General features: G+C 41.1%; 1 protein-coding gene across 1 annotated transcript in view; it reads right to left on the bottom strand.

Annotated features, from left to right (window-relative positions):
* The window catches only part of DNAH11 (dynein axonemal heavy chain 11), a 4,606,558-nt gene that overhangs the window by 483,750 nt on the left and 4,106,221 nt on the right, over positions 1-16,587 (bottom strand). Inside the window, exon 76 of the mRNA XM_044065542.1 lies at positions 16,313-16,432. Within this exon, the coding sequence (XP_043921477.1) occupies positions 16,313-16,432 (120 nt within the window). The remainder of the gene's footprint in view (positions 1-16,312; positions 16,433-16,587) is intronic.

The following is a 16,587-nucleotide window of genomic DNA, read 5'->3' on the forward strand; positions in this document are numbered from 1 at the left end:
AGCCGACAAACTCCCTCCATTATTTCTCAAATATGCAGCAATATCCGTAGCATATCCTGTATCTGTACTTATCAATACCTCCATCCAAGAAAACACAATACCAGATATCTGGAAAAATTCTTCATAATACCCCTCCACAAGGGAGGAAATTCTACAGAACCCTCAAATTACAGGTCTACTGCCATATTACCTAACTTATCCAAGATACTGGAAAAATGTATGCATAGACAAATACTAAACCACCTCTTACAGGCAAACCTAATTGCACACACAAAGAACAGTTTCCGACTCTCGCACAGTACTACCATTGCCCTATCTTGTATACACAACATTGCTCAAGCCAGAGATAATAATAAACTTTTTTAGGCAAGGTTCAAATGACAAATTCACCACCATAACAGATACAAGCAAGCAAAATCTGAGGGTAATGCTACTCAAGTTAGAAGTCTAAACCTCAAAATGCATTAACTCGAGGCACTCCTTAAAATGGAAAATATCAACATCTGTGCAGTGACAGAGACCTGGTTCAAGGCTCCAGAGAGCACCCCTGCATTACCAGGCTATAATTCATACCACACCTTTCGGCCACCTAACCTGGACCAAAACACTAGGCGTGTCCATATTCATTAAGGATATCCACACCTCCAGGCTAGTTGCTCAGCATAATGCAGCCGAGATTATCCAAGTGCAACTAACTCTGGGCAAGACCGCAATCCAAATTGTAACTTGCTACAGATCCCCCACCATGCCCCAGGATTCTCACTCCTCATTTCTTGATACAATGGAAAATATTAGGGTACAACCCAACACCCTAATAATGGGTGATTTCAACTACCCCACCTTTAACTAGGAAAACTACTCATGCACCAACTCTTTTGTGCAACGTTTTCTGGAATTCATAAATTCCAACATCTTGGATCAACTTATCCACACCCCCACCACAGGCAGCAATATCCTAGACCTGGTCATTACCAACATGGGCATCTGGTGTTCCACACCAGAGGTCAATTCCTCGTTGGTCAGATCCGACCACAAGCTAATCAGCCTAGACATCCACATCCCACCCCACCCCCGATTAGGGAAAACACCGTAAAAAAAATTTCCAAACCCAACTTCATGCTTCTTAAGGCAGAAGTGGTAAACTTTACGACACCCATGCAGACGGACAATAGAGGTACAACTGCTGAATCCTACATAAATGCACTTTATAAGCACTTACACGAGTGCATGGATCGTGCTATTCCTAACAGAACCAAGATGCTGTCCTCCAAAAAAAGGAAGCCAATCTGGCGGTCCCCTGCCATAAACAAACTCTACAACAGAAGAAAGAAACTTGCAAAAAAAAGCAAAATCCCATGATTGGAGCAACTCCCTGGTCAGCCTCAGTAAGAAGCTGAGATCCCTCATAAAATCCTCCAAAGTTAGTCACGAAAACAAAATCGCCACTTATTCTAAAGACAACCACAAAACATTCTATAGCTATGCCAAGAATCTCAATGGCAGCACTCAGATCTGCTCTGAATTACAGCACAATGGCACTAAATATACAGAAAGTACAGTTGTGTACACTTACCATAAATGTAGATGTTCGAGTGTATTCACTGTTGCAGTCATTACATTTGGGTAATCTGCTGGCAGGTTGCCCTCAGTCGGCCTGATTAACAAAGTCTTGGGTCCTGCATCAGTTGCTGTCCCTTCTTCCATGACGTCAGGTCATCAGGGCTATAAAACATGCAGCCAACACCATTTTCATCAGTTTTTCTTGCCCTAGATGTCAGGTGCCCCCCCCAAATGGGGAGCAAAATATATATATATATATATATATATATATATATATATATATATATATATACATATACATGTAATCTAGAACACAAAAAATATACCTCCAAATAAAAGCAAATGCAACAAAAAGGCTTTTGAGCATAGTAAAAGAAAGAAGAGGTATAAAAAGAGAAAAGTAGGGGGCTGGCAGGTGGGTAACCAGGACTGTAACAGTGAATACACGCAAACATCTACATTTATGGTAAGTTTACACAACTGTACTATGTTCTTCATGTTTCACTGTTGCAGTCATTACATTTGGGTAGAATCCCAAAGCTATGGTTGGGAGGATGGAATTATATAGCATTAGGAGCAGCTATAAGGCCCTGCAGGACAGCAGTGGCAAAGCCTGCTCTGGATTTAGAGAAGAAAGGTAAATGGTAATGTTTGGTGAACGTATGAACTGAGTTCCAGGTAGCAGCTTCTAGAATGTCTCTGGTAGGAACCTCTCTGAGAAAGGCTGCAGAAGTAGATGCAGCCCTGGTGGAATGGGATCTGATCCCCTTGGGAACAGGTTTACCATGATGCATGTAGCAGAAACAAATACAATGGCTTATCCATTTTGAAATAGTCTGCTTTGAAATAGCCTTTCCATCTGCCCCTGCAGCAAATGCCACCAGTAGTTGCTCAGATTTTCTTAGATATTTTGTCCTGTTTAAGTAGAATCTTAGTTGTCTGTGTACATCCAATAAATGCCGAATCCGCTCCCCCTTGTTCTGTGGATTTGGGAAAAATGTTGGCAGATGAATGGTCTGATTAAGAGCCACACTAGATACCACTTTAGGCATAAAGGATGGATTGGCCCTGAGTAACACCCTGTCCTGGTAGAAAATAATAAAAGGCTCCACTGCCATGAGAGCCTGTAATTCTGAGATCCTTCTAACTGAAGTGACTGCTAAATGAAAAGCTGTCTTCCAAGAGAGAAATGTTATGTCTGCAGTAGCAGCTGGCTCAAAAGGAGGTAGGGTGAGCTTTTCCAACACAAAATTGAGGTCCCATGCTGGAGTTGGTGCTCTCCTGGGAGGTCTTAAATTTTTGGCCCCTCTGAGATACTGCTTTAGCAGGGGATGAGAAAAGAGGGGAGGCTCTTTGTTGTAATAAGCTGAAATGGCAGAGGCATGTATTTTTATGGAAGAGAAAGATAGGCCCTTGTGAAGCATCTCGGTTAAATATTGCAGAATCTGAGGAATATTGGGCATTGCTGTGCTTATTACTTGTGCCTGGTAACAGGCACAGAATCTTTTCCATTTATCAGCATAAGATTTTCTAGTACTAGGCCTTCTAGCCTCCAAAATGGCATCCATCACAGGTTTGCTGAGAGATGTAACTGGTGAAATTAGTTGATTAGCCATGCTGCAAGATTCAGAGTTTGGAGCTGAGTGCGCAGAATTTGATAGTTCTGCTGAGACAGTAGATAAGGTGTCTGAGGCAGGTATCAAGGAGGAAGGTGTGACATATTGCGTAGGAGCGGGTACCAGTGTTGCCGAGGCCAGTCTGGAGCAATCAGAATTATTTTTGGTTTTTCCTGTCTGACTTTTAGTAATACCATGGAGAGCAAAAGCAGAGAGGGAAAGGCATAGACTGATAGGTTTTTCCAGCTGAAGGATAGAGCATCCACTTTCCAAGCTTTTTTGTGATGGATTCTTGTGCAGAATTTGTCCAACTGATAGTTTTGGGGTAAGGTAAAAAGATCTATGTTTGGGCTCCCCCATTTGCGTGTTAAAATGCTGAAGATTTGTGGATCCAGTTTCCATTCATGTGGGTCCATAAGATTTCTGCTTAGTTCGTCTGCCATAGTATTTTGCTTTCCTGAAAGGAATTGAGCTTGTAGATGTATTTGGTAAGTCAAGGCTGTGTTCCACAAAGCCATGGCTAGTCTGCAAAGGGGGTAGGAATGGGTACCTCCCTGCTTGTTTATGTACCACATGACTGTGGTGTTGTCTGTCTTTATCAGTAGTTGTCCCGGATGAAGAAAGTCCTTGAAGGCTGTCAGAGCATTCTGTACAGGTAGCATCTCTTTCTGGTTGATATGCAGGTGCATTTGATTTGGGCTCCATTCGCCCTGAATGCATCTCTCTGCCAGATGCACCCCCCAAGCATAATCTGAAGCATCTGTAGTCAGGGTTTGGGTGGCAGGGGGTGGAATGAATGAGAGTCCCTTGTTTTGGTGACAGGCCTCTGCCCACCATAGGAACTGTTGCTGCAGGCAAGGAATGATAGGAATTATTGTTTCCAGGCTGTGACAATGTTGACTCCATAAGCTTTTTAGGTACCATTGAAGTTTCCTCATATGCAGTCTTGCATATGGAATTAGTAGAATGCAGGAAGCCATGAACCCCAAGGTCTGTGGAATTTGTCTTGCAGATAACTGGGTTTTTGTGGCCACTTGTTTGAAGTAAGTCATCAATTGGATTTGTTTTTCTGGCGTGAGGTAAGTCATCTGGGCAGTTGTATTCAAGCTTGCACCCAGGAATGTAATTATTTGAGAGGGTACCAGTTGTGATTTTTTTTTCGTTTATGGTGTACCCTAGGCAAGTTAGAAGCCTTTTTACAAATGCCAGATGCTGTAGAAGAGTGTCCTTGTTTTCTGCCTGAATTAGACAATCGTCCAGATAAGGATAAATTTGAATGTTTCTTTGTCTGCAAAATGCAATTACTGGTGCAAGGCACTTTGTGAAGTCCCTGGGTGCAGTAGATAAGCCAAAGGGCAGTGCAGAGAACTGGTAATGCAAATAGCCTGCTTTGAAGTGGAGGTATCTTCTGCAAGATTCCCTGATTGGGATATGCAGGTAAGCCTCTTTTAAGTCTAGAGTTACCAACCAGGCATTATTGCCTAGCATAGGCACTAACTGTTGTAGAGTCAGCATCTTGAATTTTGGAATGTCCAGGAATGTATTTAGAATGGATAAGTCCAGAATTGGATGCCATGATTTGTCTTTTCTGGGTACCAGGAAAAGTCTTGAATAAAAACCTTGTCCCTTTTCCTTTTCTGGTACTGGTTGAATAGCCCCCATATTCATGAGGGACATAACTTGCTTCTGGGCCTCTGCCCACTGATTTGGAGGCAGATATGGCCATCCGTTTGGGATTGGCAATGTGTGGAAATGAAATATGTATCCCTGGGATACTATATTTAAATAGAAAGGCAAAACAGTTCACCACTACATCAAAACCTGGCTGTCTCCAATAGAAGCTGTCCACAATAAATTCAAATGGTGAATTCAAACAGTAGATTCAAAAAGTAAAAATTCCAATCCACAGCAATTCGCTTCGTAGGTTTATTCAAACATATAGTACAATATACGGATTGAGCACTTTCATCTCATGACCAGAGACTTCATCAGAATCAATACAAAAAGGCTTAAAATCATTTAAATATACCACTCATTCCAAGGAAGCTCAGCTCATTGGCTGTTATACAGAGCTAATTAATTAATTAATTATTGTTATTTGAAGTTCAAATTCCCTACTTAAACACTCCTAAAAAATACTACATATACAATTAAATCAATTTAAATATGGATTACCATAAAAACTTGTGTTGAAGCATACTGATATGTAATAATATATACAATAATATATCCATTTAAACAAATAAAAACTATTATAATACTAAATAATAAATAATGTAAATAATAACTCAATTACTTGTGCCTACCCTTTTTTGGTCTGCTGCTTTTAATTTTAGAATCGGGGTGATGGATAAATGGTCATTAAGGCCTGGATGGTGTACTGCATCTAATCTAAGTTGCCAAATCAACTCACGAAACTTTAATTTTGTTTCCCAATCACCCCCTCTCTCATTAGGTGTTACTTCTTCCAGCACCCAAAACTTAAATTCCGCTTGATGGTATACTAGTTTGTGCCTATATAGTGCATTATATTCATTCTTCTTGTTAACATCCCTTATATGTTCATATATTCATTGCCTAAGGCATTGTTCCATCTTGCCTACATAGTATGCCCAGCATACTATACAATAGGCAAGATAAACTACCCCCTTAGTATAGCAACTGGCATATTTCTTAGTTTTCAACAAATATTTAATGCCAGGAATGTATAATTCTTTTTTACCAGCTATATGTGTGCATTGTCTACATCTCCCACATTTAAATGTACCTAGTCTGGTACTAGTTCCATTGAACATCTCTACCCTCTTCTGTTCATACATTTCTTTAAGATTCTTGTTCCTCCTAAAACTCATTCTCAGGGGTTTAGAAAAACTATCAACATTAGACGGTATTCTCTTAAACATATTCTATACTGTATTAATACATCTTTTGAGCCATCCAAAATTATTGTGAAATGTCACTATCAAATACGAATTGGAATCAGTACTTTGTTCTTTACCAAGTCTGGTATTCTCTTCTGTTATTCTCTGCATACTTCCACTGTTCAAGAGTGGCTTATATATACTGCCCCACCCCTGGATAATACTCTCTTTTATAGGGTCTATAACCATATCAGGATACCCTATTTCTCTAAATAACTGATGGACAAAATCCATTTCTTTCAAAAATTCAGCCCTATCAGATGTCATCCGGGCAATACGTACCATCTGGCCTTTTATGATGTTTTTTAAAAACGATGGATGATCACTATCATAGTGTAAATATGAGTTGGAGAAGCATTTCTTTCAAAATATGCTAGACGTGTACGTTTTGTTCTGCTTATCTTTTGATATTTTTACATCCAAATAATGTGCCTTGTCGGCACCAGTCTCATAAGTAAACTCCAAAAAGTTTTAGTATGGTTTAAATAATTCATACATTTTGGTACCAAATCTTCACCCCCCCCCCCACAATAAATATATCATCCAAAAATCTTAATATTCCCGAATATAATGTTATATATAATATATAATACTATATTCAAAACCCACTTGTCCTGGATAATTAGATGCCAATTTTGTGCATGAAGTGCTAGTTTTCCCCCCAAAGGGGCTGCCAAAAGATAACTGCTTGGAGATGGAAGAGGAAAGTCATTGAGCCTGTTTACTGTAGGGACGTGCCTTGCTACTTTCAGATTTGGAGGTGGAGGCACCCCATTGTTTTGTTCTATAAATTCCTTGTGACTGAAACCTGGAGGCTTTGGAGTGTCTGGGTTTGACCTGAGCAGCTCTGGTGGGTACTGGAAAGGACCAGTTCTTAGTAGGCCAGTGCCTACTGAACCTGGGTGGCTGCACTTGTAGGAAATCTTTTACAGTTTGCATAGATTTAGCTTTGTCTTCCATCTTTTTCAAAACTTCTTCTGCCTTATTGTCAAATAGACTGTCCTGTTGTAAAGGAGCATCCAACAATTTTGCTTTAACATGATCAGGCAGATTTTGTTCCTTGAGCCAAGCATGCCTTCTTATCACAGATCCAGTTACAGCAGCCCTGCAAGAGGCCTCCAAGGAATCAAAACCACATTGCAAAGTATGCTTGCCAACATGTTCAGCTGAATGCAATAAATCCTACTCTTTATTTTCCACACAGTCAGAAATCAATATAATTTTCTGTTTAAGTAAGCCCATGACATGTTGCTGATATTTAAGCATATGAAATTGACAGTTTAAAGCCCTGATTGCCAAGGTTGCAGATGTGTAAACCTTCTTACCCCATCTATCCAGCGCCCTGGAGTCTCTATCAGAAGGGGTAGGATTTTTAGCCGTAAAAGCCTTAACACCCTTGGGACCCTGAGAAATGGTTTCAGGGTCAGCGGTAGGGTTTTAAAAAAGAATTTGTGGGAGTCAGGAACCCTGTAATATCTGTCTGGCTTACTAGGAGCCGGAGTCAGGGAATCAGGAGCCTTGCTGGATTCTGAGAAAGCATCATCAACAATGTCTAAAACAGGAGGTACAGCCAAAGGCCTATGTTGAGGAAGAAGAAGGAAATACCTAAGCCTCTTTTTAGATTCTGAAAAATCCTGACTCTCCCAATAAAAATGTTCCCTTAAGGTATGCAAAGTTTCTCCAAAAGAAAAATCCTCAGAAGGAGAAGCAGAAGGGATGGATTCTTCTGCATCAGAGTCCCCATAAGGTGGAACAGATAATTCCTGATCAGAAGAGGAATCAGAAGAAATGGAAACCTGATCTGAAGATTCATAATCAGTGCCTTGCCTAGGCCTCTTAGCAGGACGGGGTTGGGAACCCCTGATCAAGGTAATTAAATCCTCAGCCATTTTGATCATTTGTTTTTTAGGCACAGAGGCCTGTGCACGTGGTCCAAGCGTCAGTTTTTTAGACATAGAAGTTGATTTTGGCCTAGGTTTTGAAGATGGCGTCAGTTTAATATACAAATCTTTAGGCCTGAAAACACCCTCAGAAGCAGGTGCCTGCTCAGCGGCTCTGGACCCATCTAAGGTAGGGACATCCATGGGTTCAATACTTAAAGTGTCTCGCGGCATACCGGACTCCGAATGGGTCTCAGTAGAGGCCTGCGAATCAAAAGTAGCGGGTATCAGGGGCTGCGAAAGCACCTCACTGAGTACCGGTGAACCGGCGACTGGTTTAGGAGAAGCTTTGTCGTTGGTTTTGGACCTCGACGGTCTGTCTCTGCCCTTTTCTTTGTGTTTTTTGTGTATTCCAGTAGTCGGATTGCTAACTGACGACATTTCTGGATAGTTAAATCTTGAGCCAAAATATTTAGATGCAAAAATATACCGATGCTCAATAGTGCATTGGTTAAATTTAGCACAAAACCGACAGCAAGGCACATTGTGGTCAAGGCCTAGGCAAGGAATACAGTACAAATTAAAATCCTTATAAGGTATTTGCTTCCCATAAGTAATACAATTATTAACTTTTACTGACATCGGTAAGGAGCAAGAAAAAGTTTCCCCAACGGGGACTTAGCTTTAGGTTGAAGACTTTGGTTCTGAAACTCGAAAATGAAAATTTCAGGAGTCGGCTGACTGGCACTTGTGAACTGCTTCTGCTTCGGGCACTGCGCGGCAAGAAAGACTGATGAAAATGGCATGGGCTGCATATTTTATACCCCTGACAACTTGACATCATGGAAGAAGGGACAGCAACCGAAGGAGGACCCAAGACTTTGTTAATCAGGCCGACTGAGGGCAACCTGCCAGCAGATTACCAAAATGTAATGACTGCAACACTGAAACACGAAGAATATCCAACTGATATTGCCAATACCCTGGCAGATAGGTTCAGTGCTAACTTTACCCTGCTCTCACCCCCTAAAGGGCCCATCTCTATACCGGAAGAATCCAAAGTTCCCGTAATCACGGCTGCACAAGTAAAAAACACACTCTCCAAAGCCAAGAACACAGCATCCATGGGACCTGACAACATCCCAGGCTGCGTTCTACATGAACTACAGAATGAACTGGCTCCCCACCTAAGCACTATGTTCAATCATAGCCTCACCTCAGGCTTTGTGCCCACTGAATGGTGCACAGCGATAGTTATCCCACTTCACAAAGAGGGAGCCACCATGGACCCCAGGAACTACTGCCCCATTAGCCTAACAAGCCTGGTCTGCAAGGCCATGGAATGTATCATCATGGAACTTATCAAAGACATTGGTAATCTCCAAACTCTGGACCCCACCCAGGTCGGGTTTGTAAAAGGCAGACCATGTCTCCTAAACCTGATAGACTTCTTTGAAGCAGTCACCAAAGCCGTAGACGAGGGTAAGGTGGTTCACACATCCTATCTAGATCTCACCAAGGCTTTTGACACCATCCCTCACTCTGGAATTATAGATAAACTCACTAAACTAGGTATAAATCCCTATGTCACAAGATGGGTTGCTCACTGACAGAACCCACACTGTGAAAGTAGCAGACTACAAATCCGACTTCAGACCAGTGGCAAGTAGAGTACCACAGGGTTCAGTCCTGGGTCCTCTCTTGTTTGGTATCTACTTTTCTGAAGTACAGGGTAACATAGAAGGTCTTTGGCTAACAAAGTTCACAGATGACTGCAAACTAGGAGCCATAATTGAAGCTCCTAATGATGTGGACATCCTACAAAACGACCTCACTGAGACAGATGCCTGGTGTCAAAGCCATGGCCTCAAGCTCAATGCCAGAAAGTGCATTGTCATCCCCTTTGGTAAAAACTCTGTACCCATGAGCTACCACATAGGTGGTAGTCTAATTAACACCGAAAGTGTGATAAGATACCTTGGGACACAGGTAGATAGTAGTTTTTCCTTTGATAATCACATCACCACAGTAGTCAGGAAATTCTTCTACATAGCACACCTCATCACAAAAGGTTTTTCATCCAAGAAAAAAAGAGGTCATTGTTCCCCTCTACTCATCACTCATTAGACCCATTATAGAGTACAACGCCCCTTTTGGTATGTACCTCACAAGACATCTACAACAACAGGAAAGGTTGCATAAATACCTCACAAAGAGGATTACTGGCCCCAAACAGATGCCCTACCCAGACCGTCTCAAAAAACTCCAGCATTACTCCATCGCATATCGCCTACTCAGAGGCGATCTCTGCTTAACATACAAAGCTATGTCAAACCCAGAGCTGTTGGACTTGCTACACTTAAAGAAATCCCAATCCCTCTGAGCTACACGTTCTAGGGACCTAAACCCTGTCACCAAAATAAACAGAACATGCTGGAGGGATAGATTCCTGTTCCAGAGACTTCCCAGACTCTGGAGCAAACTACCTATCTATATCAAACAAAGCTCCTCATTAGCACTCTTCAAGAAAAATCTTGATGATTGCATGGGAAATAGGAAATTCATCCCAGGGATCACCTCTGTGGCTCTGCTCGAAAAGAACACAGGAAAATAATTTTCTTGGGTGGCGAAAGCCAGGGTACCTTTTTGGCTAGGCTTGTATAGGCCCTAGGGCCGCTAGCCTAGTACCTACCTATGAACCTCTGTCAGCTCTATTCCTTGACCTATCCAAAGCATTTGATACTGTTTCCCATCCCATCCACCTAAACAAACTTTCCAAGCTACAACTCTCTACCTCCACTACCTCCTGGTTTAACAGCTACCTCTCAAACAGATATCAGTCTGCCAGATGGCAAACATGCTTCTCCCCTTTCCATCTTGTTAAGAGTCAGGTTCCTCAGGGTTCTATCCTGGGCCCCCTACTTTTTAATAAATTTACAAATAACTTCCATGTCTCCTGCTCCCATTCTCCCTTAATACAGTAAGCAGACGATTCCGCAATTATTAACACATCTGACATTATACAAAATCTCCGCACTGTCACTCAACAATCTCTGTACCTAGGAAAACAATGGCTAACTGAAAACAACCTGCTTTTCAACCCCAAAAACCAACCTTCTCCTTTTACTTCCAAAAAACCTCAATTCAGCTAAAGACAACTTCACCATCTCATCCTTAGATAATACAATTATCACCACTGACTCAAACACCAAATTGCTTGGTGTTTCTATAGACGACCAATTAAAATTCAACATACACATCTTAAACAGCATCAAAACGTCCAGTCAAAAACTAGGTGCTCTATACCGCAACAACAAATATATAGACATATACTGTCTCAAACATTTATTTGACCATCCCTGCTGTATGCTGCTCCCATACTTACTAACCTCCAAAATAATCTCTTAACCAAACTAGAAACCACCTATAACAAGATAGCAAGATCTGCAGTCAGTAATAGCTACAAATCCCATCATTGTATATTCCTGAAAACCTTAAGATGGCCTGAGCTCCCCCACATTTTTCAAATATCACAACTACAAATTGCACACAGCATCCTAAATATCCCCAACTCCTGCCCTGCCCTTACATCCATAATTACACCTTACACACCTAATCGTGACCTCAGAAGCACACAACAAAACCTTATGCAGGTGACCAAGCCAAATAAACATATTGGAAAAATACTTTACAGTCATTCAATTGCATACACATGGAAAAAACTTCCATTGTCCCTTCGCTCCACTACCAAAAGTGGGGAATTCAAAAAGCAACTAAAAATTCATTTCCAACATGCATGGATACGTACTTGTCAGGAAATTACCTAATGAATTTTTCTTTTTCTCTTCAATTAACAAATCTGCCTGGTATCTACATAAACTGTCTACATATATTACTCTCTGCAGTTAGTACCTATGCTTATTTTAGGCATCGCTAAATTCCTTGTATATAACTGAATGCTATCCAAATTTCTCAAACAGATTGTTACTGCATTCTCAAAATACTGTACTTTTGTCTTGTATATATTTGTATTGTATATTTCTCTCTGTTTTTGTACTGTTAAGTATCTTACAACTTGAATTGTTAGTTTTTTCTTACTTTTTAATTACTTTCCTGGAGCTTTTCTCCTCGGGTCTCTGCTGAAAAAGGGTTCTCTGGGCCCAGTCAGACTAACCTGGTTAACAAATGTAAAAATAAAATAAATGTGGTCCTCATGGGAAAGGTATCTGAAGGTCCTAGAATCCTTGCTATACTAAGTATTGGAGGAAAAAGGAGTCACAATGGCACAGAATGCAAAGAATCCCAGGGCTAAGACCAAAACTTCTAAAAAAATTCTATTAAGTGTCAGCAGGGCTGCTGAGGATTAAGAACTGCTGACCCTGAAATGTGAAAATAAGTTAAGACAAGGAAAGGGAGAGAAAGGACCAACAGAGGATACACTCAATTAGCATCCTCTGGTAGAACAGGACATTAGCCAAGAAAAAGAGATCTGTGGCAAGAAAAGGAATCCCTTCATTACCTGAAAATGAATGGCTAGGAGGAAATGCAATAGACGAGAGGAAGGGGAAGATGACTAAGCAAATATCTCTTCTGACAGGAACTTTTCCAAACATGACAAGCAGCAGATTGAACTTGGATGTAGATCTAAGAAGTCCACTCAGATTCATAAAATACAGAAAAATATCCACAAGAACTTAAGAAAATTAATCAGATAGCCTGTTGTCATTTTCCGAGCTGCTGACTGCTTGCACAGCAAAAGAGATATGTAGTAGGTCCTCAACCACTGTGCATTGAGATTAAGAGGGAGGGGGCTAGGAATGTCTGGGAAAGTTTTATGAGAAGAGCTAAGTACTCACTGGTCTTAGTCCTACAGATGAAGGATATGAAACTAACTATGTCATATCAAATGATTTCAGTAATATATTTCAACTTGTCGCTCTTAGATAGTATATTCTGTCTACCTCATTACCAAACCACAGCAATGCCTATTTTGTTCTGACCACCCTAAATGTCTTTTGCTTTCATTGACAGATTGCCCCTCCAGCTAGACAGCCACTTCTGGTGATCACCTATAATGTCACCTATGCTGTCCCTTGTGTCTTTCAGAGAGTGTGCACAGTAAGGGGACAATGCCAGAGGCAGCTCAGACTTATAGCAAAGAATGGTTAGTGAACTCTCTTTTGCCAACTGCCACACAGATCATGGTAAAACTAAATAAAAAATAACACTAAATAACAGTGCATTGTGGTTAGTGTCTATTTTTACCTCCATTCATAGATCTATCTATTTTTTGCCAGTGATAAACAATACATACTTACAAGAGAGAACAATCTCAGAAGATCACACTTTCTGTTTCATCTAGAAGTCACTCATCAAATGAAGTCAGACTGCTGGGAAAGGCACTGATATTAGCTGTTAACAGCTTATAAGCTTAGAAGACATACTAACAGGACATGAGCTGGCTAGGGTAGACATGAGCATGCCACAGCTGAGGTATATATAGGTACATACATTACACAATCCATACCTGGATGTAAATGTGGCAGGCCAGCAGTGGGACTACTACTACATTAAGGACAGCATAGTACTCACATGTATATGGTAATGATGGCATACATCACAGTTCTGCATACAGACAGGGGAGGCAGTCCTGAGATTGTCAACCATCATCATCACACAGATATGAAGTTAGGAAGACAGTGATATCAGATTTATAATTATAACTGTAAATGCATGCTGTGGGCAAACATAGTGGAGACATACTGGCAACCTATTTTGCAGCACTGTTAACATAAACTTTTCCTAGGCATGCACACATTTGCATACTGCTAAAAAGCATTATACCACAGAAATGCAAACCACTGAGTACATTCTTTGGGTTGTATCCTGTGAAAATGCCACTTCTGTGTTGCCAGACAATGATACATTGCTCAAATGCAGTAATTATTGCTGCTTTCTTGCTGTGCATTTTGGCTCCTAACATGGTGGATTGGCAGCAAATGTCACTAATATATACCAGTTTGCACCGTACATACATTAAAGAGGCTTGATCCTGCTGATGTTCATATATTTCTATGTTTCACAGAGGTGCATCAGTGAAAAAAAGGCATTGAGAAGTTCCTTCACATTCCACTGGAATTCTGTGAACAACTCCTCATGCATGCAGGCTGTGTGAATGTGTATCATACTACATGGAGGTGGTAAGGTAAGTTAGCAGTGTGTTTCAATGTCCTGAGTAAAGTATTAATTACACACTACCATATTGGTTAGTATACGTACTAACTGATGGCTAAATGAAGGCTGCCTGTTTGGTGTGCAAATGTAATAGTATCATGTTGTACTTCTTTTGCAGTCAGTTCAAGCAGCAGCTGCATGGACCTTATGCTGATCCCTTCTGTAAGATGGATGCCTGGTATGAATTGTCCAACCAATTGACCAAGCAAATCATTATCCCTACACTAATACGCTGTGCAAACACTGATTATGATGATAAGCAACAATGCCACCCTGAAAATTTCCAGATGTGGGAAGCAGAGGTGAAGCAAGAACATCTCAAATAGTACACCAAGTGTCTGCCATTTCTACTGTGCTTCATACGCTAAGATAAAACTTTCTTCCTGACTTTCAGTGCACTGTTCCTAATAAGGTTTTGTTTTCTCTGACATACTCCAAGATATATCAGGTGGACGACTGTCTGTAGTGTGCACTGTTATTGACAGTTGTGTTGTTCTGGCACTGTGGTTACTGTAGAGAAGGGAGCACGGCTTTTCCTGCGATAGCTTTTGACCATCAGTTCATGCTTCTATATAAGTATGGTAGCAGAGACAATTCTGCTGCAGTGTACTCACCTGTGGTACTGCACATCTGTAATGCTGTGGGCATCCTGTGCAGGCACATCAGCCATTGTCCATCCTTGTTTTGAGGCCACAGCTCAGGTGAGTGAGTGAAGTAGACGTTACTCATGAAACAAAGGGGGGGGGGGTCCTGGCTCCACACCAGCAGGTAGCTAGCCCCTATTACCTGTCTTAACATAGCAAGAGCTGCAATAGGTGGTGGAGGTTGGTCACTTAACATCAACCCCTGCTATAACAAGCTACAGATTTTCTGGACTGCCTGGCAAATGCCATCAAGCCATCAGAAGGGGGTGAGGCCATGCCAGAGGACATTTGGATGCAGGTCCCAGTAACACCCTCTCTGTTCCAGTTGGCAGCTACTGGGACAAAGAAGATGTTACTGGGCCCAGGTCATGAAGGTCCTGCATCCAAACATCCTCTGGCATGGCCTCACCTACTTCTGGTGGCCTGATGGCATTTGCCAGGCTACCATGCTGCCTGCACCCCACTCTATCCCCTGACATTTGTCTTTCATCTATATTGTCTGCTTGTTTGCATTCCATGTCCTCCCTTCACAGTATTGGCACATCTACCCCCATCTGTCTGCTCAGTTACATCTGTGCTTGCCTGTCCTCACTGCCTACCCTCCCCATAATTTCCTATTCTTTCTTTGTGCCTTTCACCCATATATACAAAAGGGAAGGGTCTTCTTCTCAAAAAATTGCAGCACTTCCTCAGCCTATTTTCCCTCTATGTTTTTCTACCGTTAGTTCTTCCTCTTGCTATTTCCCTTTTTCCACTTTCCTGTACTCCTCTTTTGACATCTTTCATGGAACCAATAAGGTGCCCAACTAGTTGGCAAGACTTGAGAGGTCTTTACCTTCTGCTCAATGTTGTTCATGGTTGCTCAAGATAGCTGCCTTGTTCTTCTGCACATGCTACTTGCTACTTCACTGTTCTTCATTTACATGGTTCTCACCCTGAAAAGTAGCTATCTGCCTATTCTCATAATATACCTCTACTTAGTCTCCATGCCTATTTTGAACAATAGTATTTTCTTAATGTAGTGCAAGCCATCCACACCCCCTCCGTCCAAAGCACAGCTCTATAATTTCTGCCTTTATGCCTCTGAATACCCATTTTTGATAACTTTTTTGTGACTATAATTACCTACCATGAAGGAAACTGAGATAATACACTGTTATAATATAGTGCACAAAAATAGTTGTGGACAGTAACAAAATTATGCCCCAAAGAATGACAAAACATGCATTTCTCTATTCTAAAAGCTCAAAGTCAGTATCCTGGCCTCAAATAGGCACTGTGTGGCACATCAATAATGAAGTAAAGGGAATGAAAATTATAGTAATGAATTACTGGTAAAGGTTCACAATTATCATGCATACCTTTTCAAAATGAGCCCACACACAGTGACAACAGGAGAGTTTTAAGAAATCTTAAATTGCAACCAGTAATCACAGAAAACATCTATAAAAATGTACCATATTTGGATTCATAAACTCCTCCAAATAAGTGCGACAAAGTCTTCTGTCCCAGTCATCTGTGATATGTCCTCCATACATTATCTCTCCAAAGAGATAACGCAAGTCTTCCCAAGGAACCTGCAGAGGATAAACAAAATACACCTGTAATTCACTGTACTGAGCAGCAAAGCAATGTTTACCTTTCTTGTTAAATGTTAAAAAAAAACAATGAATATATTCTTAAAAATATAATACTCATTCAGACAGGGGAAAAAATGAAATTAATTAGAATA

Source organism: Protopterus annectens, chromosome 3.part0 (genome assembly GCF_019279795.1).
Source record: "Protopterus annectens isolate FY-2018-M chromosome 3.part0, PAN1.0, whole genome shotgun sequence".
NCBI lineage: Eukaryota > Metazoa > Chordata > Ceratodontiformes > Protopteridae > Protopterus > Protopterus annectens.